At 37.0% G+C, this 23,973-nt stretch overlaps 1 protein-coding gene across 1 annotated transcript in view; it reads left to right on the plus strand.

Moving 5' to 3' along the window:
- Positions 1-242: 242 nt before the first annotated feature.
- zdhhc17.L (zinc finger DHHC-type containing 17 L homeolog) overlaps positions 243-23,973 on the plus strand; it is a 38,419-nt gene continuing 14,688 nt past the window's right edge. Inside the window, exons 1-10 of the mRNA XM_018252481.2 lie at positions 243-754; positions 5,707-5,813; positions 6,404-6,526; positions 7,450-7,527; positions 12,598-12,742; positions 16,571-16,635; positions 17,386-17,548; positions 18,058-18,183; positions 19,835-19,977; positions 21,875-21,975. Coding sequence (XP_018107970.1) covers positions 692-754; positions 5,707-5,813; positions 6,404-6,526; positions 7,450-7,527; positions 12,598-12,742; positions 16,571-16,635; positions 17,386-17,548; positions 18,058-18,183; positions 19,835-19,977; positions 21,875-21,975 — 1,114 coding nt within the window. The 5' untranslated portion in view covers positions 243-691. The remainder of the gene's footprint in view (positions 755-5,706; positions 5,814-6,403; positions 6,527-7,449; positions 7,528-12,597; positions 12,743-16,570; positions 16,636-17,385; positions 17,549-18,057; positions 18,184-19,834; positions 19,978-21,874; positions 21,976-23,973) is intronic.

The following is a 23,973-nucleotide window of genomic DNA, read 5'->3' on the forward strand; positions in this document are numbered from 1 at the left end:
TGAACATACATGGCCACGTTAAAGTCTAATATTATTCAGGGGATGTAGTAGATCCCAGAGGGGCTGCTCTAAACTGGCACAGACCCATGTTTTACTTTGAGCCCTTGTTTTCTTGCAGTAAGTGTGTTGCACCAATTCTGAAAAAGGAAATAAGTGTTTTTATTTGTGGTAACATGATACCACTTATTGGCTAACTTTAAGAATATCAAGCATTCTGGGGGAAAAATTAAACATTACATCTCTTCCTCTGGCATTTTCATGATGTTACCAAAAACGGGATTGTCACAAAAATAAATAAATAAAACTTTGCTTTAAATGCCAGGGCCTATTTGGAATCTCACTGGCAGCTGCTGATCCCTCCCAGCAAAGACACCAGCCTCCAGGTTACCACACAAACAGGCCTTATTAGTCATATTGTGATTCCCTTTCATGGTGAGACCCCTTTAACGCCTAATGCGTGTGGTACGGTCAAAGAAAACACAGCCCCATACATTTAATATATGTCGCCTCTAACAATAGAACAAAATATGAAGATTTCACACATAAATCCTTTCATAGAACGCGCAGCCTAGCATTGGCCTAGTGCGCTGTGGCCTTAGAACGCTCGTTTGCGTGCACACTGCCCTAACATTAGCCTCTCCCTCCTCCCGCCTCCAATTACCCATCATGCAGCGGGAGGTTTAACACCAAGATGGCCGATACTATGGAGGAATATGAGAAAGAAGCTGGCTGCGTCCCTATTTTACATCCTGAGGTAAGACGCTTTCTCTGTTATAGTATGTAGTTGCGGAAAGCAAAATATTAGTTCCGGGGCCAGTGATAGAACGGGAGGGGTATCGGGTGAGGGCGGCTGTAAGGACTGGCTGCTGCATAGGATGCCTTGGAGATGCACAAGGGGAGCCGAGCTGGCCAGTCCCAGTGTGGGTGTGTATTACAGTATAGGAAATATTAATGTCTCTCGTTCTTGTCTCTTCTCACTGTACGGCGGAGAGCGTGTTGTATTTGGGATTGCCACTCATTTCCCTGGGTGAGGTGCGTGCCCCGGGGGAGCAGCCAGTGCAGGGGGCACAGGTGGAAATCAAGCAGCAGTCATTGTGTTTGTTGTGACTACCAGTTACTGATTCTTTCCTGTGTGTTGTGTTTGCCTTGTAACGCTCATCCTGTCATCTCAGTCCTCTATCCTGAGCTTTGGCCTTGTACCAGGCTCCCATCAGGGATACTCCTCTCCTAATAGAATGGTTCTCTCTGACATTCTAAAGAATAGGTGCCTATGAAATTCATTTCATTCTGGAACTGTCAATAAAAGATTCTGTTGTTCTAAGTTTGTCTCCTGTTACTGTTGCATTTTGGAATAAAGAGCCATTATGCTCCCTCGTTTACTTCAGTATATACTATTCCATAGTCTTGCCAACATTTCTGGTTTTCTGTTATTGCTTGTAAGTGATCTAACTGATTTGCATATGGAAGATTGGAATTTGTTAGCCCTTGTATTAATGTTTTAAAGCCAGGCCAAGGAATTTTTCGCACCCAATGCAAGTGCATCTTTTGATGCCCCCGATAGAGCGGAAATATGGCATGACACAGGGAAAATGGTGAATGCACTCAATGTCCGATAAATGTCATTGATATAATAGGACCTACATTACAGTCCAAACTTAGGGTGCCATATGGAGTAGCTGACCCCTAACCCAATATAATGCCTACCCCTAGTTCCCGCTTAAGGGCAGGGGCACGCTGCTATTTTGGTAGATAAGTCGCCCAGCAACAAATTGCTTCTTCTTCGGGCGACTTATCTTCGCAAACAGCCTTCCTGCCAGCTAGAATGTAAATCGTCGGTAGGATGGCACTCGGAATGCTTTGTTTTCTGAAGTTGCCACACAAATAAACTTTGGGCGACTTCAGAAAGCCGAAGCGATCTGAGTGCCTTCCCGCCGGCAATTTACATTCTGGCAGCGGGAAGGCAGTTCGGGTTAGTCGCCCAAAGAAGAAGTGATTTGTCGCTGGGCGACTAATCTCCCAAAATAGCAGCGTGTGTCTCTGCCCTTAAGACAATGCCAGTATACTTATTTTAAGGGCAGGGGGCACAGGAAGCTACTGGGGGAGATTAGTCACCCAGCAACAATTGGGTGACTAATCTCCCCCAGTAGCTTCCTGTGCCCCCTGCCCTTAAATAAGTATACTGGCATTGTCTTAAGGGCAGAGACACACGCTGCTATTTTGGGAGATTAGTCGCTCAGCGACAAATCACTTGTTCTTTGGGCGACTAACCCGAACTGCCTTCCCACTGCCAGAATGTAAATCGCCGGCGGGAAGGCACTCAGATCGCTTCGGCTTTCTGAAGTCGCCCAAAGTTTATTTGTGTGGCAACTTCGGAAAACAAAGCATTCCGAGTGCCATCCTGCCGACGATTTACATTCTAGCTGGCGGGAAGGCAATTTGTGAAGATTAGTCGCCCGAAGAAGAGTCATTTGTTGCTGGGCGACTTATCTACCAAAATAGCAGCGTGGGTCTCTTCCCTAAGATGGCTGCACACAGGCTTATAATAACCAAACATTGTGATATGTTTCCATGTATATGTTCAGAATTTCCAGTGATCCCTTTACGATGGTAAATTTATTTGGCTGATGATTGTGTAGATACAGTTGGCCAGTGGTTACAGAGGGGTGCTCTGACTAAATCTAGCTTCTCTTGACATGTAAAATAACAGCATTAAAATTTGAATGGCTAACCTCTCACAATGTAATCTTTTATAATTATTATTAAATTGACAGCCCAGGTTTTGGTTTAGAATGATTTTGCTATTATGTTTTTAAAATTTCCCAATCTGACCATTTTGCTTGACAGACAACAACTTTGGTATCTTTCTTATTTGTGTAATTGCTTAAGGCTGCTATACACTAACCTACCTACAGCCATATCCAACATGACTTTTAGCATTTTGCTGACTTGAACACAAAGGGCCTGCTTTTTACTTGCATTCTATGTGTAGTTGATCATTCATCCCTAAGGACAAACAATGGGTACAGTGCCATTTGGTCACCCTTATGTGTGGCCACATTACACACAATGTCATTGATCAATCCATGCTCCATTAGCATATGTAGGAGATGATGGCAGTGTTGGCATAAGAGGTTGAACCTGAAAGTAATGTAAGGTAAATCTGACAGGTGATTATATAGCACATGAACACCAAAATAAATGTATTGACTAAATGCCATACGCATGTTTATAAAAAAATATGTGCCCCAGGAATCTTGTATGTTTGTCTCAGTTGAATCTGCACATGGTGGTTTCTTAGACCTCTGCAGGCATTTTTTCTTTTTTAATATAGACATAGGAAAATTGATCAGTTCATATGCACACACCCCAGAACTCCAGTGACAGGCTCAGTGTTGGCCTGTGTGGAGCTACATGGAGCAGCTATGGCTGCGAAAATGGATACATTTGTGTTTTTGCGCCCATATTACATGCCACTCCGGCCTGTCAATGGAACAAAGGGGCTGTGCAAAAGAGCGGATCTGCTTTCTTCCTCCATTTTAAAAGAAACTGTGGAGGAAAGGGGACAATCCGCTTAGTGTGCCCTTGGCACTATGGGGTATATTTATCAAAGAGGGAAGTTAGAGATCGCCACAGTCCGCTAGAGTGAAATTCCACCACTCTACTTTCATTTCTATGGGATTTTTAAGAGTATTTACCAATGAGTGAAAGTGAACGTTCACCCTTTGAATATGTCTTTTAAAATGCCATATGAATGAATGGAAAGTGGCGGAATTTCACTCTAGCTGACTGTGGTGATCTCAAACTTCACCCTGTTCAGTCTTGAATGTGTAACATTTATCAACTGTGCTTTACACTGATGAATAATACTCTATCAACACCATTCAATGGTGCTAACGTATAGGGGTACATTCATAAACATTTCATGTTAACTTTATTATAATTATATCATTTATATTATTGTTAAAGTTTGGCAAAAGCATATTTATAAATGTGCGCTCTGGTGCTATATACACATGGCCTTGCTATTTCCACTGTGCTTTATAACTGTTGGTTCTTACATGGCAAAAGGGAGTGCAAAACTCTGAAGATTCTATTTTTGCCCTGCCTTAAAAGGGGTTGTTCACCTTCCGAACACTTTTTTTCAGCTCGGTCTTTTCGAGATAGTTCACCATAAATTCAGACTTTTTTCAGTTTCAAATTTATTAGTCCTGTCTGTGGTGTTTCAGCCTGACAACTCAGTAATCCAGGTGCAGATTCTGAACTGTTACAATTTGTTACTTTAGTTAATACATTTCTCAGCAGCATCTGTACAATGTTAGCAACTTTTGTATCAATTCTAACAGCTGCCTTTAATGAAACGCAAGGATTCTGCTCAGCAGGGAAAAAGATAAGAAATGTACCAACTTACTAATGTATCGATTTTAGAATAGTTTACAGAATCGGTGACTCCCCTTCCAGAGCATCTGGACATTAAAGGAAAACTATACCCCCAAAATGAATACTTAAGCAACAGATAGTTTGTATCAAATTGAATGACATATTAAAGAATCGTACCAAACTGGAATATATATTTACATAAATATTGCCATTTTACATCTCTTGCCTTGAACCACCATTTCGTGACTCTATCTGTGCTGCCTCAGAGATCACCTGACCAGAAATACTACAACACTAACTGTAACAGGAAGAAGTGAGGAAGCAAAAGGCAGAACTCTGTCTGTTAATTGGCTCATGTGACCTTACATGTGGTTTGTATGTGTGTACAGTGAATCTTACGATCTCAGGGGGCGGCCCTTATTTTTTTAAAATGGCAATTTTCTATTTATGATTACCCAATGGCACATACTACTAAAAAAGTATATTATTATTTTAATGGTTCATTTACATGAAGCAGGGTTTTACATATGAGCTGTTTTACTCAGTATCTTTTAATAGAGACCTACATTGTTCGGGGGGTATAGTTTTCCTTTAATAAATGACACCTGGTGATTCAGGGAAATTTAGTCGCCTAGCGACTAATCTCCTCTTCTTTGTGGCGACTAATCTCCCCGAACGCCTTCCCCCTGTCTTGCGCCGGCTATAATGAAAAGTCGCCTGCGGCATTGCACACGCGACGCTTCATATTCCGAAGTGCCTTAAGTTTCCTCGTGAGGAAGGAGAAGGTGTTTGGGGAGATTAGTCGCCAGGCGACTAAATCTCGCCAAATCACCAGGTGTGCCCATACCCTTACACATATTTATATCTACTATATAGACTGTTAATTTAACTTTATTAGGACCACCAAGGTTTGAGCTAATACAGGCTGTGTGATGGGAGGCCCTCTGACCTGCAAGGCTTTTAAGGGCAATCTACCCAAACACTCTAAACCTTTGACATTACATTACTCTAAACTCTTGACATGATTATTATATGTAGTTCTAACAGTTTGATGTCTAGTTTATATAAAATTACAGTACCAGATATGTTTCTACAGTTTCATAAGGTAAAGAGGGCCCTGCTCAATAGAGCTAACAATCTGTAAAGAGAAGGGGCATGAAATATATGGTATGCCTTGTGTCTCATCGATTGATCTTTGATTTTTAATACATGTGTGTTTAATACAGATATTGCATGTTTGCTGGAATGTTTGAGACCTTTTTGTCTAGATAAATTGGGGACTGAGCCATTGGTTTGTAATTTTAATGGTGGTAAACTTGTGTCTTACAGGAGATCAAGACCCAGAGCCATTATAATCATGGATACAGCAGTGATTCACTTGGACGCAAAAGTCACATGGACGATTACAGCACATGGGATATTGTCAAGGCCACACAGTAATTATTATTATTATTACTGTTTGTTAAATATTTTGTTTTTAGATTTTGCTTTTTCCTATCACGTTATTATACTTTGTTTCAAAAATGTTACCACCGCATTCCCCAAATGTATTGAAAGGGTCTAAATTTGCTTCTGCATTGTAACCCTTACTAACCAATAAGTTTTTTTTTTTTTTTTTTTTTTTTTTTTTTTGAGGTGACACATGCTACCTGCTGAGCAGATGTATAACTTCAACTTCAGATATATGGGGCCAAGGGAAATAACCCGAAGCTGTCTAGTATTTCAAAATACAGAAAGTGTGGGAATTACTACTCTGGATACAGAAAGCAACAGAGGGCTTTTTTATGATCCTAATCTCTATGTTTAAGTTTTCTCAAAGCCCAAGGCATGCAGCACTGCTGTAGGAGCTGTTTTGCCATCAAAGTCTTGGGGCATAATTTGAAAACACAGATATGTAGTGTCCCTTACAATAATTTGAATTAATGTATATTGTGAATCCTAGAAGTAACCAAACTGTCTTAATCATTTCAAAGTTCTACTAGTAGTGTATGAAAATGTATATATTTGTTTGTGTCGTTCCTTACAGGTATGGTATTTACGAGCGATGCAGAGAACTAGTTGATGCAGGATATGATGTTCGTCAACCTGACAAGGAAAATGTTACTTTGCTTCACTGGGCAGCGATTAACAACAGGATGGATTTGGTGAAGTAGGTATTCTGCTGAAGGAAGCCTAAGTTAGAGTCCCTACCCAGAATCAAAACCGATGAAAGAAAACAAACAACTTTCAAATATACTTATGTTAGTTTTTTGAAAGATTTGGTACATTTTTTTCAGGCCATTTGTATCTTTGTAAAGGTTGCAGGCACTGAGGAAACGATCATATCATCCTTAAAGGGGAACTGTCGTGAAAATAAAAATTTAATATAAGCTTCATCACACTGAAATAAGAAACTTTCTAAAAACAGCCAATTAAATATTCTTCATCATTTCTGAAATAATCAAGTTTATCGTCACTAACCCTCTACCTTGTAAGGAGATCCCACTGTTGCAATGTTAAAGAGATCTGTCTGTCGGTAACTATAGACCCAGCTCTCCAATGAATAATATAAATATCAGAACAAATAGCAGTAACCTCTGCACCCTTATTTTTAATTTAATGGAGACTGTACACAGTACACAGACGACCGCTGATAATGGGGTACAATAGTACTTTGGCTTCAGATAAAATCTGTAGCTTCCCTAACCAAACAGAAATGAGCAGAAAGACTGTAACACAATTTTACACATTGAGGAACCATGAGGTTAGGGTGTGATGGGCCAAAAGAAAAGCATGTAGAAAGGAGAGAAACCCAGGACAAGACTAAAGCTGGCCATACACATATGGGGTATGTTCAGCGAGGTCTCCAAATAAGCTGATCTTTCCCCAACATCAGTTTGATCATATCACAATGATGGTGATATAGGCCATCAGGGCGAGGACTGCATTGGATAATTTCCTCCGAGATGGGAAGTGTAGGTAAAAAAACAAAATCCATACAAAGTTTGTACTAACTCTGTAAATGAGCCCACAGCTGTTTATTATAGTATTCTAACATTTATGCTAAATGTGTTTTCATGTTTTTTATTTAAGGTTCTACATATCAAAAGGTTCAATAGTAGACCAACTTGGAGGAGACCTAAATTCCACTCCACTTCACTGGGCAACGAGGTGAGACAGATTTTTCCACTTATCCTGTTATCTACACAACAACCTTAACCTGTTGAATTGGACATAGAAAATTTGGACTTAAACTTTGCTGCACTAAAACCATGGAAACAAATAGTCAAATGTACAGAAGGTACTTGTTTTGTAAGCTGAGTCCGATGACTGCCATTTTTCTGCCAATTCTTCTCCTTGCTTTCAAGGAAAGAGTATTAAAAGTCAAGTTAAGTCACATTCAGTGGGGGTGACAATATGTTAGGCACCCTCAGTAAATATAATCAATTATCTTAGAACTTTGCTTTTATTTATTAAAAACCTTGGGGTTCTGTCCCAAAAGTACATGCTGCCCTCTAAAAATGTCCCAGATATTATCTGCGCTGTCCTGAATGTGCAGTAAATTGAAACTCCTAGTTTGGATTTGTACTCTACTGTGCATGTAGGCCATCCAGGGCAGAACAGAAGATGACCGGGACATAAACTAAGATAGCGGTAAGTCTCCAAAGTTATCCAAGGTACCTGGGGCCGGAGCACTTTACAGCAAATTAGATCACAGGATCTGGGTCTAAGGTAAGAATTATATTCACTGGATGCTGCCTGACACAATGCCCCCTTGCCCCCAATGAATTTGACTTGTCATGTGCTTTTAATATTATAATTGAAGATGGTGTGCATGCTGCTTTCTTTCCACCAGTACTGTGAAACACCACTGGAAAAATATGTGGAGATATTCAGTCAAACAACATATAACTTAAATGTTACGGGATTTTATACTGTAGTATATATTAAAAAGCACAAGGCAACACTTTATTTTCTGCTGTGCTTAGGTTGTATTGGGAGTGTTGCGTTAATATTTCTGTAGCAACAGCATGAGATGGGTGATAGAGGTCAATAAATACTGGAGAGGCCACGCAGATGCAAGTATTAAAATGAGACCAAACTACTTTTATAAGCACTGATCATTCATATGTCTTTTATTTTACTTTTAACCCAGTGGAACATATGCACCTCTTTGATTGCCTTCTTTCTGGCCATCTGTAGCCCTCTTTGTACTTTAGGTAGCTTCAGGGCACTTTAGATCGGCATATTTAATTGAAATGCTTTATTGATTATCTTCTATTAGTGCAAAAGCTATCTGACCGTGGCATAATTTGCACCAGTGTAGTAAACTGTAGTGGCCATTTAGTTATTTGCTTTGGTTATTCTAAATATTATTGGTTTAATTTTGTAACTATTTATAGTTGGCCAGCTAGGTTACATTCACCTTAAAGTAAAGCTAAACTGAATTGTTCCTTTTTTTTGTGTTTAAAAATTTTTTTTAAAAAAGTATTTTAAGTAGATTGTCTTCTCTAGTTTTCTCTACATTAGACACTGTTTTCAGGCACAAATACAAATTCTTTAAAATTAAAATAAATTTATTAAACCGTTATATGACTGGCCAGCCTACTAATTCATACTTTAAAATGGACCTGTCACTCAGACACAAAAAGCTGTATAATTAAAGTCCTCATTTAAAAATCTCAGCTGTCAAACAAATATTATCTGCCCCTTCTCTATGCCTTAGGCATAGAGGCAGAACAGACTATTACTTCCACTTTCCATTTAGCACTTACTAGATTTCACTGCTCTCCACACATTCCCCTGTTCTCTTCACCGTTTAATTGTGTAGCCAGGTCATGGGTATGGAATCGGGTCCCCCATTCTGCTGCACAAACAAGATTCTGAGATGATGCAAGGATTGCCTTAATAAGTGTCCACAAAATGGCTTCTGCCTGCTTGCTAGAATTATGAATTCCCAGATTAAAGGAAACAAGATTCAAATAATTTATATAGTGTCATTAGAGTTAATTTTGCTTGACTAATGTGATAAAATAGTATTTTGAATAATTTCTTTGGGTGACTGGTCCCCTTTACACATAAATAAGTCGATAATCACCACATAAAAACTGTATCCCTGTAGTAACTCCTTTATAAATTCACTTAGCCCTTGGTCCTTATTTCAAATTTAATGAAGCCAGTTTATTAAAATACTGGAGGCAGAGGGAAGGAAAGGACAGTTCTAACTCCATTATAATGAGGCAGCACAATATTGATATTAATAAATGCAATGTAAAATGCAAGTGCTTGTTAAAGGGGTTGTTCATCTATGAGTTAAATTTTAGTATGATGTAGACACACAGAAGGTTAATGGTTAAATTAAGGAATATTGGCCTGGAACATAGTATTTGTAATTGGATAGAGAACTGGCTAAAATATAGACTACAAGGAGTGGTGGTAAATGGAACATTTTCTGATTTCTGAACTTTAGCAGAGTTCCGCAGGGCTCTGTACTTGGTCCTTTGCTTTTTAACCTGATACTAATTACCTGGAGGTGGGCATTGAAAGTACTGTTTCTATTTTATCTGATGATACGAAATTGTGCAGAACTATAAGTTCCATGCAGGATGCTGCCACTTTGCCGAGTGATTTTACTAAATTGGAAAACTGGGCAGCAGACTGGAAAATGAGGTTCAATGTTGATAAATGCAAGGTTATGCACTTTGGTAAAAATAATATAAATGCAAGTTATACACTAAATGGCAGTGTGTTGGAAGTTTCCTTAAATGAGAAGGATCTAGGGGTTTTTGTAGATAACAAGTTGTCTAATTCTGGGCAGTGTCATTCTTTGGCTACTAAAGCAAATAAAGTTCTGTCTTGCATAAAAAAGGGTATTAACTCAAAGGATGAAAACATAATTATGCCTCTTTATAGGTCCCTGGTGAGGCCTCATCTGGAGTATGCATTGCAGTTTTGGACTCCAGTCCTTAAGAGGGATATAAATGAGCTGGAGAGAGTGCAAAGACGTGCAACTAAACTGGTTAAGGGGATGGAAGATTTAAATTATGAGGGGCTAGATTGTCATGGTTGGTGTGGTTTTCGGTATAGAAAAGACACTTGTGAGGGATCATCGGACCAGAGTTCGTTTAGAGGAAAAGATCATTTGAAGCAGTGTAGGTGGTTCTGGGATGATGTTGTGAGGACTTATTCTGTTAATGTCTTTAAGAGGGGTTTCATGCCAGAGCAGTATTACACTGGCATTATGGGGGTTAATAATATTAAAAAGATTAAAGCTGCCGATATCAGTCCTTTAGACCAATTCGCCAGCTTATCTGCCCTTGTGTGGGGGCTTCCGATGGGTCTCTCCGATCAATGCCAGGCCAAAAATATGTAAGGATGAAATGAAATTTGGGCTAAATGATTATTTTGATATTCTTGTAAGCCAAACCTGAAGAGCAATTGTGTGCTACATATACTTGGTAATATATGCCTATATGCCTTTTTGTACACTAAGTAGGGATAGAGTAAATCAACCAGCATTCAAACATATTGGTAGTTGTAGTCTTAACAACATCATGTACCAAAGGTTATAAATCAGGGAAATAAAGTCATGTTAGATTTATCTGAGATCCTCTAAGGAAATATAATTTATTCCAAGGGTGAAGAAGATTCATTTTAAACACAGTCCTGCATGTATACTTGTAATGCCTGCAAAATTAAAGGGCAGCTATTCTCAAAAAATGAAGTTTGTATTTTAATATATTAAAACAGTTACTTTTGTTGTGATTGGTTGTGTTTTTTCAGGCTGCGAAAAGCAAATCTCTTCCGTGACTCACCTATCAATTTGAATTAGACCCACTTGTGTGTAGTCGCACACAGCAGTGTAAAGGTTGGCCCAAATACGTGAAAGCAGGCATTTTCAAGCCAACCTCTTCCCCGCTCCTCTGTGTGTGCCTGCACGCAAATGGAAGCAGTTCAATTGTATAGAGATGGACCAGATCTGCTTTTCTCAGCCTGAATAAAATACACAGTGGAGCCAAAGCTCTTTCTGCCCTTGGCCTTAAGAATAAGAATTGTGTTTATTTTTTAATGATTTGAATCTATTATGGTTACCTAGGTTTTCCCCTGGTTTACTGCTTAATGATTTCTATCACTGGCAGAGAAAGGCCTGGCTTAACATTACCTGAATTTAATTTTTGTATTATGCCCCCTCCCCCTTAAAATTCTGTCATACTTGTTTTTGGAAAAAGGTGATGAATATATTTAACTTTTTAATATCAACACTTCTTTTTAACTAGCATGCTTGTTGGCAAATGTTTACTAGCAATTCTGTAGTTAATACAAGAGAAGGCCATCAAAAAATTCACCTTAAGGGCATTTTGTTTATTATCTGCAAAAACATTTTACAGGAAATCAGTATGTATATGCTCACACCCATTTTAATAATGCCAACATTAAGGGGCAGATTTATTAAGGGTTGAAGAGAAAATCCGAATTCGAAAATTTTTATATTTTGGTCGAAACTCTTAAATTCGAATTGTGATCTAATTGGTGATGTTTGCAGTCTTCCTGACATTCGAGTTTTTCTCAAGTTTTTAAATTAGAATAGTTTTTCTAATTCGAAAAATTTTTTTTGAGAAATTTAGATTTTGTTAATAAACTTTGAATGGTCGAATTTCGAGTTTATTTTACATGCATTCGAAATTCGACCCTTGATAAATGTGCTTTATTGTTCCTCTACTATGGATACAATTTCTATTCATATCCGGAAACCTGTTATCCAGAAAGCTCCAGATTTGGGCAAGGCCGTCTCCTGTAGACTCCATTATAATCAAATAATTCAAACTTTTTAAAATTATTTCCTTTTTCTCTCTATTAAAATGGATCTTGTATTTGATTCCAGTTAATATACAATTAATCGTTATTAGATGCAAAACAATCCTATTTGGTTAATTTATGTTTAAATAATTTTTTTTAAGTAGACTTAAGGTATAGAGACCCATCTTATGGAAAGACCCATTATCTGGAAAGCCTCAGGTCCCGAGCATTCTAGGTAACAGGTCCCATACCTGTATTTTCTTTATGAAATGTTCTTTTTCCATATAGGGTTTGAAAAACAAATATAATTCATTTAGTTTTGGTGTGTGATTGAAAGAAACATTTTCTAGGTATGTGCATCACTTTTTTTTAACTATATGAATCACTTTCTTTTATTTAATGTATTTGAAATTTTAATTAACAAAGTCAGTAATTTCTTTTTAGACAGGGGCATCTATCTATGGTTGTCCAGCTGATGAAATATGGTGCTGACCCATCACTCATCGATGGAGAGGGTTGTAGCTGTATCCATCTAGCTGCACAATTTGGACATACATCTATTGTTGCATATCTTATTGCAAAAGGACAGGTAATATTTGACCCCCCCCCTTGGTTTTTTTTTGTGGTTTTTTTTATTTTGCATTTTTACATTTGTTTTTATGGAACTCTGTTAGGTATGTCTCTAAACACAAGGGGGGTTATTTATCAACACTGGGCACATTTACCCATGGGCAGTAACCCATGGCGACCAATCAGATTGCTGCATTCATTGTTCTACTTGCAGCTGGCTTTAAAAAGCGAATCATTGGTTGTTATAGGTAACTGCCCATGGGCAAATTTGCCCAGTGTTGATAAATGAGCCCCAAGGTGTTCATGCTCTTCCTGAAAAAAAATCAAAAGATTGTGTAAATTGGCTTGTTCTAGTTCATAATAGCCAGAACACTACTTCCTACTTTTCAGGTCTCTATCTCTGAGTTAGTCGGTGACATGAAGGGGGACCACATGGGACATAACTGTTCAGTGAGTTTGCAATTGATCTTTGGCATGCAGCTGAGAGCTTAGATTCAAAAGCAAACAGTTATGACCCGTGTGCCCTTTCAAGTCACTGATTGATTGGTTACCAGGCAGTAACCAATACGTGGAAACCAAGAGATCTGCAAAGCAGGAAGTAGTGTTCTTAGTATTATGTTAGACATCAAGTCACTCCAGCCTTTATACATAAAATTTTTGTCCAACTATTTGGAAACATTTTTTATTTTGCACAGCTTATTTATTTACCCAGTTTTTATTTTTACACTGAACTGTTCCTTTAAAGGGGGATTCCACAAAAACATAACTTTTTGAAAAGTAACTTTGCAGTATACATCAATTATAAAATATGCAGACTTTTCATGATTTTTAATGGTTTGGAACATTAAGCAACCCTAAGCCTAGCCCTCCTGCTGAGCTGGCTGACTACCATTAATTTGTATCAGCAGCCATCTGTCCTTAGACTGCATCCTCCAAACCGCACAATTCCCTGCTCATGTAATTTCAATAAGGAACAGAACATCTCAGTGCAATGCATTGTGGGTTATGTAGTTCCTGCATGCTGTCTGTAAGCTGTGGAGATGTTTTTACAATTTGTAACAACAGTGTTTAGTCCCTCCTCCCCTGCCAGGATTTCAAATGATGCAGAAAGAGAAAAACTTGGAAACAGCTGGATTTCAGCATAGAAAATGGCATTTATTCATACTTTTTGAAGAAACCAGTAACTGTGATGGGTATATTAGGGGTTTCTGTGTTAAGTGGGCCTCTTTATCAAATTTTGGTTTGGAAGCCGGAGTTCCCCTTTAAATATGAGTTAATTCAGATGTACAGATACAGGTACCTTCTAGTAGCAATCCTGTTTTACGATTTGGCACTTGTGATTCTGATTTATGCAGTAATTTAAATGTTGCATTTACAAACACCTGCCCATTTAGTGCTCACTGAGCAGTAGCAATGTAAATGTACATATCTACTGCTGAGTGCAATGAGCAGAATATGGAACAAGATAATGGAGTGGTGTTATATACTGTTTATTGTAGAAGATGCTTATAAGTAATATTTTACAAGATTTTTTTTTCTTTTACACAACTCTTTTACATGTAAATACAGTTATTTACTTAAAACCTGTATTAAACTGCTAAATTCAGGAAACCTCTTTCAGTTTGTCCAAATAAACTTTCATTTTAACAGTAATTTCCCAATGTTAAATGTTTATTTAAATTATAGTTTGACATGTTTAAATGTAGTTTTGAAATTAGGTATGGCTATCAAACTTTAACTTGCGACAATGCAGTCTAGTCATATGGTGTACCATTTTGTGGTTTGTTGGTGGTGTTTGCAGTACATTATCTTGTGCAGGAGTGCAGTTTTTCCCTTTTTATCAGTAGAGGTCAGTGTTGTAATATTATTGATATGCTTATGGTAATGTTTCTCAGCATATTTGAGTATATTGTTTCAATATGTACATTCACAGGTGTGCAGTTTTTAAGAGGGCGGAAGGAAAACACGACAGAATACAGAAAACTTTGCACAGAATTGAGTGGTGGGTTAATGCCTACCACACCCAGGAATTGAAGGGTGTTTGCCTATCATACCAGTGCACCAGCTGACGACATATGCTAAATTAGAGTTGGCTGTGATCTCTCTCTAGATTATTATGGGCCACACAATAGGTTATATGATGTAAAGTTTCATTAGATATTATTGTTGTTATAAAGTGTGTGTGTGTCCAACCTAAAGTAAAAATATACCCCCTTTCTGACATGAGGTTATTTAGTAGATAAGGTGCATCAACGCTATATGAACTTTCAAAGATAAATATACAGTTGTATGTTTTTTATTTACATAGACATACCTGATTAAACAGACACCATGATAGTCTGTCTCGGATTGCAGGGGGCCAGTTCTCCACATTCTTTAGGCTCACAGTAATGCAACCCCTTGCTCACCTTGTTCCGCTCTGAAGTGATGGATTCTGGAATTTGTCCTTTTAAAAGAATATGAGCGTTTTCCTTTATGGAAATCAGAGGGTCTTCCTCAAGTAATTTTTTATTATCAGTGGTTTTTGAATTATTTAGCTTTTTGTTCAACCGCTCTCCGGTTTGGAATTTTAGTCGTTTTTTGGTTGCTAGTATTTTGGTTGCTAGGGTCCAAAATTATCCAAAATATCCTAGCATCCAAACAGTTATGTGAGTTGGACATTGTGATATACTTTGAAGGGAAAAAATCTCAAAAAATTAATAGATAGTATTAACTTACCGTATTTATTATAAGTTTATACTGATACAATAAACTTTCTAAATACAAACGATAAATTCTGTACCATTTCTGAAACAATCAAGTTTATCTTCACTTCCTCTCTCAGCACCTGCTTCTCTTCATTTTGTCTTCATGCAGGATTGGGTGTAATATTTTCATTGACATTAGATCCAATATATCTTATAGAGGAGCTCCCTTTCCTAGCAGATATATTACAGCTTGTTTATATAATATATATCTGGAACGGTCCAATTCCTAAGACGGACGAAAGGCTAGTGTCAGAGGGTTGATATTTGTCACCCCCGCCCTCTATGACGCCATAACGCTATAAGGCCCAAGGCAGGATGGACTTTAAGGACTAATGGTCTACTGTGGACAATGGTCACTCATATAGCTTATACTAGGCCATACAAACAAAAGATCATCACTCTGTTACTTAAATTCCAGAGTGTCAGCATAACGCCAGTCTGTCTGATGGGGGCCCCTTACTGCTGAAGTGCTGCTCAAATTACTGGAAATACCACAATGGCCTTGGTTAGCCGATAGCTGATTGCGAGGCTGTGGACCGTTGGAGCTAGGCACAGTATGTTACAACATTCCTTTGATAACATGTAAGACTAAGTAAATCATTTAGACATTAATTGTACAAGGAGGAGTCAGACTATGTATGGTATTTCTGTGAAACCCTTGTCACACTTATTGTAAAAGCCTTCTGAAAGCTATATAATGCCTGGACCAAGAGGTGTGTCTTTAAGAAATAAGTCTATAAGAAATATTGGATCTAACTGTCATTCAAAATTAGACTCCCAACTCCTGCATGAAGAGAGACAGATGATGAATGATAGTGAAGAGTAACTTGAATATTTCAGAAACCGTCCAGAATATTTAATTGATTGTATTTAGAAAATGTATTATTTCAGTATGATTAAGTTTATATTAAATTTTCATTTTTGCAATAGTTACCGTTTAAGGTTTGATTCACTATAAATCAGAAATATATATTGTAAATCATTATAAAGACTATTATATAAAACCCAGTACACTACAACTACAAACATATTGTATGTTGAGATTTTATGAGGAAACCAATTATGTTTATACTTTGAACTGTAAACATATGTGTTTATAGGATGTAGACATGATGGATCAAAATGGAATGACTCCTTTAATGTGGGCATCTTACAGGACACACAGGTAAGCCCATATTTCTAATGCATTCACTATTATATGTTAAAGATTGTCCTTGTCCCTTAGGTTTTACTATGGGTAACCTGTAGCTTTCAAATATGTGATTTGGTTTTACAGCTTTGAATGTATTCACCCATCATTGTTTATACTCCCTTAAGTATGGAAACCAGACTAACTGAGCTGCTATTGGGAAACATAAGAGCATGAAAAATTAAAGGAAAAAAAAGCAGCGGGCTGCTATGGTTCTATAGTTTATATATACAAGCTGCTGTGTAGCCATGGGGGCAGCCATTCAAGCAGAGGACTCCGTAGATAACATACATTCTGAAGAATCCCATTGTATGCTACTGATCTTAAGTTATCTGCTGTGTATCCTGTGCCTTTTCTTCTTCTTCAGTTTTGAATGGCTGCCCTCATGGCTACACAGCAGATTGTTTATATAAACTATAGAAGAGTTTCTGAAGCAAACACAACAGTATTACCAGTACAGCATAAACAGTCATTATATTTTCATTACTTTAGGACACTTTCATTTTTTGGTGTTATTGTTCCTTTAAGAAAAATAAGAAATAAAAAAAAAAACCTTCTTACGTGTAAGTTGGACAGAGACATAAAGCAGTTTCTTTTTTTTAAAAAAAATATTGGGTTGTTGTTATTTTTTTCATTTAATTTGCAGTCTACTAAAGTTTGATTCAGGTTTGCATTTTTTTTTGTGTTTATAATATAATTTGTTATTGACTTTATTGTGTTTTGCAGTGTTGATCCCACAAGGTTACTGCTTACCTTTAATGTATCTGTTAACCTTGGTGATAAATACCACAAGAACACAGCACTGCACTGGGCAGTGCTTGCTGGCAACACTACTGTCATTAGTTTGCTTCTAGATGCGGGAGCCAATGTTGATGCCCAGAATATAAAGGTAAACTTAGTTTTTAAACCTTCCAGGGAGAGGTTCCAAAACAGCATTGTATGTGGCAGACAATAAAATACCCTGGAGCAACATTCCAGGGTATTTATTTCAGAAAGATCTTTTTACAAGACATTGAGAAAGCCAGTGAGATGACTAGTGAAAAGTCTTCAAGAAAAAAAAAAAAAACCACAGCCAGTCCAGTTGATTTGACTTATTTCTACAGATATACGATGACCTGGATGAATGAGAATCTTCACAAACAGAAAGTGAACTTTATTTTGTTTTTATTTATTTTTTTGACCACCACTGCCCTGAGTGGAGAACACCAGTAAAAAACAAACAAACAAATAAAAAAAGCACAGTGACAGCAGGACCTTGCTTCCAAAACAGGAAAGAGTTCATACAATAAAGATGTCACATGTTACTTTGCTTTCTAGTCTGCATGTGAGAGGACAAGGCCTAAAAATGTTTGCGTGCTCTGTGTATTTCATGAGTATATGTTTAAATTTTGTTTTCAGGGAGAATCACCGCTTGATCTTGCTAAACAGAGGAAAAATGTTTGGATGATCAACCATTTGCAAGAAGCCAGACAGGCCAAAGGCTATGATAACCCCTCATTCTTTAAAAAGCTAAAAGCAGATAAGGTAAATACTGGGTTTCGGTTAGACAACAACAGACCATGTTTGTACATTAAAGTATTAAAGGGGTGGTTCAGCTTTTACTCAACGTTTAGTGTGATGTAGACATTCATATTCTAAGACTATTTGTTATTTTTTATTTTTTTGTGGTTTTTGAATTATTTAGCTTTTTATTCAGCAGTACTCCAGTATTGAATTTTAGCAGCTAGCTGGTTGCTGGGGTCCAGAATACCATAGTACAGGCAGTTGTTTATATGAAAGCCAGGGAATATGAATGGGAGAGGGCCTGAACAGGAAAAAAAGGAATAATAGTAATAATAAAATTGTAGCCTCAACGAGGAACAGTTTTTTGGTGTCATTGACCCTATCTGACAGCAAGAAACGAGACAAATATTAAAAAAATAGATATATACAAAATAAACTGAAGATCAATTGTAAAGTTTCCAAGAATATGGCATTCTTATAACATACCAAAAGTTACTAAACTTATCAAAAAGGCGGCCATACTCGGCCGATAAAAATGGCTAAAATTATACTTTTTTTTTAAAATTTGTTTACAGGACTTCAGAAGCCCATTCCCTCCCCGTCACGAATCACTGTACTGTACTAACGCCTAATGATGACTTCTGCCAGCTGAAACCTCAGTATGGCATTATTTAAAGGGATACTGTCATGGGGGAAAAAAATGTTTTCAAAATGAATCAATTAATAGTGCTGCTCCAGCAGAATTCTGCGCTGAAATCCATTTCTCAAAAGGGCAAACAGATTTTTTTATATTCAGTTTTGAAATCTGACATGGGGCTAGACATATTGTCAATTTCCCAGCTGCCCCAAGTCATGTGACTTGTGCTCTGATAAACTTCAATCACTCTTTACTGCTGTACTGCAAGTTGGAGTGATATCACCCCCTCCCTTTCCCCCCCAGCAGCCAAACAAAAGAACAATGGGAAGGTAACCAGATAGCAGAACCCTAACACAAGATAACAGCTGCCTGGTAGATCTAAGAACAGCACTCAATAGTAAAAACCCATGTCCCACTGAGACACATTCAATTACATTGAGAAGGAAAAACAGCAGCCTGCCAAAAAGCATTTCTCTCTTCAAGTGCAGGCACAAGTCACATGACCAGGGGCAACTGGGAAATTGACAAAATGTCTAGCCCCATGTGAGATTTCAAAATTGAATATAAAAAAAATCTGTTTGCTCTTTTGAGAAATGGATTTCAGTGCAGAATTCTGCTGGAGCAGCACTATTAACTGATTCATTTTGAAAATTTCTTTTTTTCCCCATGACAGTATCCCTTTAAGCAAGAATAATAGTTGAAAATCAGAATTGCTGACATGAATTATGCTTGTCGCTTTGCCTATTCATGCTTTACTAGTGATACTATCTGTTATAATGTAATGTGTCAGTGTCGCTTGCATTTGAAAAGTATATGGTTGACAAGTTGTTTGCTGTCTTGAAATTTACATTTTTTCCTTCTCCTTGTTATATCAAACTGAGCATTATATATTTCTTTTCTATGTAGCAATCCTCTAGTACTGATTTAACGTTTGTGGGAGTCGGATTGATACATGTTGCTAGAATTATCTGTTTAACGGAGTTCCGCTGCTTCTAGGAGATAAATGATTTTGACAAATCAGTATTTATCTTTCAGGAATTTCGTCAAAAAATCATGTTGGGAACTCCATTTCTGGTAATTTGGCTCGTTGGTTTTATTGCTGACCTTGATATAGACTCCTGGTTAATAAAAGGCCTAATGTATGGTGGAGTCTGGGCAACAGTGCAATTCCTATCAAAGTAAGTATTTTTATTAAACTTCAAATTGCTTGCCGTAATACTTGCATCAGTAAAAAAAAATTTAGTCTGCTGTATTGACTGTTTTACAAAGATGTGTCTTGTTGGCCAGCAATAAATAAGTAACCTTTTTTTTATGGAAATATTTATACGTCCCTAACACTGCTTCTCACCTCCATGCCTGACTCCTGCATTCTCACATCAAAGTACTTAGGTGTATTAAAGGCATACTAAATCTGCATAGCTCACATGCATTGGGTATCCTATACCAAATCATATTAGAAAAGTCCATTTTCTATTCCTGCTACTTTAAAGTGATACACTAAAAAACGACTTTTTTAAAATATGAATATACATTAAAAGTTACCTATAGGTCATGCTGTTTTTTGCGCAGAGGTTTGTTTTTGTAAGTAATTGTTAGTTGAAGTTCCTAAACCTGACCTGTTTTGCCAACTTCACTGCCCCATCTCAGCCTGTCGTTTTCTAATGCCAAAGGACTCCTGCTGCACAAATATGGCAGCCCCCTCATAGGCGATCAAAGGGAGTCAGATAGGTAATGTAAAAGTATTGGGAAATACTTTATCGCAAAATTATAAGAAGCATGCAAAGTCAATTTTATGGTAGATGTATAAAAAGGTTCAATTTCTGGTGTCGGTATCTCTTTAAAGGGGTGGTTCATCTTATAACTTTTTACTATGTTATAGAATGGCTAGTTCTAAGCACATTTATTTGGCTTTCATTTTTTTTTATTTTTTTTTTTTTTTAAATAGTTTTTGCCATTTTTTGTTTCCATCTTTCAGATGGGGGGGGTCACTGTAAAAAAAAACAAAACCCCATAATTGCTTTGTACTGATACAAATGTATTGTTATTGCTACTTTTTATTATTTATTTATAATTTCCGTTATCCAGAAAGCTCTGAATTACGGGATAACCTTCTCACATAGATCCCATTTTATCCACATAATCCAAATTTTGAAAAAAGTATTTCCTTTTTCTCTGTAATAATAAAACAGCCCCTTGTACTTGATTCAAACTAAGAAATAATTAATTCTTATTGGAAGCAAAACCAGTCCATTAGGTTTATTTAATTTTTATCAGATTTTGTAGTAGGCTCAAGGTATGAAGATCCAAATTATGGAAAGATCCGTTATCTGGAAAACCCCAGGTCCCGAGCATTCTGGACAATAGGTCCCATACCTGTTCTTGTCTGTCTATTTAGGCACGCTCCTCTTCATATTCCAATCAATTATTCAAATCAGTGCATGGTTGCTATGGTAATTTGGACCCTAGCAACAATATATCTAAACTTCAGAGCTTTCTACATCATACTTAAAGTTCATCTGAAGGTGAACAACCCTACACCCTAGTCAAATACCTACATAGAATGGTCCATGTATTGCCAGCTTTACATTGGTTTATTGGTGCTCAATTCTACAATATTTGGCAGCCTTGGAGAGGGTTTATTCATATAGGCTGATGGCATATAGTATATTTTTCCCCATCAGAAGCGAAACGCTGATATGACCTTCTGAAGCCTATATTTGTGCAGCATTAATGGACATGAATGGTATCCACCCCTTCCTGGGCATATGGGGCAGATTTCAGACAGAAAATGGTCCCTTTACTATTAGCCTTAAAGCTTCCTGCTGTTCAGATTATTTACAATTACATTTTTTGTTTTTAAAGGACGATATGGACAGAGGAGCAGCAGGTCCTTCTTAGATTCTTATTCTAGTGTCCACACATCCACGGATGATAACATTAAACAACATAACAACATTTGCCTTAAGCCAGATAGTTCATTGCCACCTTTAGACAACTTTAACTTAGGAAGAAAATTTTCAGCAAGGAAAGCAATCAAGTCTAATAATGTATTTTTTTTTAATCTTTCTCTTACAGATCATTTTTTGATCACTCAATGCATAGTGCTCTCCCTCTTGGTATATACCTGGCAACCAAATTCTGGATGTATGTCACCTGGTTCTTTTGGTTCTGGAATGATATCCTTTGCTTGGTCTGCTTTGGCATGTTGGCTTCCACTAAAATATATTTTGTTGATACAATGCTTAATTTTCAGATGTAAAGATAACAGTGCACCAGCATTCTTCTGGGGATCATGTTGTTCCATTAGCCTAGTATAAATTCTTTCACTGATTACATTCATAATATTTTGCTGCAGTGTTTTCAAGAAAATCAGGGAAAAATGTGCTTCTTTCAAAATACAACCTAAATGGATGGTAAAGTATGACATTATATACAATGGTAACTTGCAAGATAGAAGTAATTTAGTGTGTAGTATTAATACATTAACCATATAAAATAGTACATGTTGTGTAACCAAAAGTATCCAGTAACGCTAAATTGCCAAAATGATGTCTTTAGCTGGACAACCAAGCTCCAAGCACAATAACTGTTAGTTAGGAGCTTAACTAACAAAAAGTAGCCCCACACACGCTTCATCGTGGGAATGACAAATATCTTTCTCCGCCAGCAGAATGCGATCTTCCTGAATTCATAACATCCTCTGTAACGTATCTTTTAAAGGGTTTCAAATCCCTTTTAATAGTGAGCTCCTCTCTTACCCTTCTTTAGCAGTATTCCGGTTTGTTTCCAGTACACTTAATGGTACCTAAAATGTGCACAGATTGAAGGAAACATGATATATATTTTCAGAGTCTGTGGCTTTTTGTTGTTGAATTGTTTGAAAGTAATAAGTAAAACAGACAGAGTTCATTTCAGGGGCTAAAAAGTATTTAATTCCAAGGGTTGGTCTTGTCTCCTGACTAATACGGAATAATACAGAGTTGGATGTTTATGATGGTCCGTTGAGAGGTATTAGTTTCCTCTTATTACATGGTTTGTGATATCCTAAAATGCAGCTATAGCACTATGAAAGCCTTGGATAATTTTTTAACTAGATCAGGATGTCTGTCTAGACTTGCAGCATATGCATATCATAGAATTTAACATTTTGTCTGGAACTCCAAAGACCTCTGACTAAAGTGATTATGTTTAATACAAGTTTTGTTGCAGCTACAATATTTTTAAACATCTATTTATTTGCAGTATTTAGGCTTTTTTTTGTAGCCTCTGTTAAAAACACAATTCTAGTGTACAACAAATTGTTTAGCAGTACCTGTACTATCATTTTATAGTAACTTATTTTAAGCATATTATACGTTTAATGTATGCTTTCGGACTCGTTTTACATAAATTACTTTTTGCATCTGAGTTTAGATCGAATGTTTCACAAGTTTGTAATATTTATAAGGAGGATGTAGAGAGAATTTTCAATTCATTTTTATAAGATTTTTAGAGTTCATAAATATGCTTCTAAAAATCACAAAGAAATTAATAGAAAGGTGTGTTTTTGGGGGCAGGTTTTGCAATGAGCTTGTGTTTTGATAAATGTGCCCCGCAGTGTCTGAACTGTAGTTGATTCTCTTTGTAGTTAAAGAAAAGAAAGTGTTCCTGCCTTCACGTATGTGTCTCTCCCAACCTTTTTATACGATGATGTCACTCCCAGTGGCCTCAAAGCAGGTGCTTACCTGTATTTTTGAGTAAACCTTTAAAATAAGTAAATGTAAAATTGTTGACAGTGGTATTCTAAGCACTTTTGTCATTTACATTCATTATTTATTTTCTTTTTATTCCAAGATATTAAGGGATATATATTAATATGAATGAATTTTCTTCCAACAGCGCCACCTGAGTCTGACCACCAAGTAGTCAAGGAAATTGTTAGTAGAAAGAAAGAGGCTGATCTGATGTTCTTCTGCTTACGAAAGATTTGAGAAAGGTTTCTAATTGTTTTCCTAAGCAGAAGAAAAAAAGAAAAAGACAACTTCATTGATATTATTGTACATTGTATGATATTGTGCAATTCATATTTATTTGCTTATATATGCATATAACTAAAGTCCAGCAAACCGTTGTGTTTTTACATTTTCTGTATGGCTTTCAATAATGGAAATATTAAAAGTTCCTTAATCATCAAC

Source organism: Xenopus laevis, chromosome 3L (assembly GCF_017654675.1).
Source record: "Xenopus laevis strain J_2021 chromosome 3L, Xenopus_laevis_v10.1, whole genome shotgun sequence".
NCBI lineage: Eukaryota > Metazoa > Chordata > Amphibia > Anura > Pipidae > Xenopus > Xenopus laevis.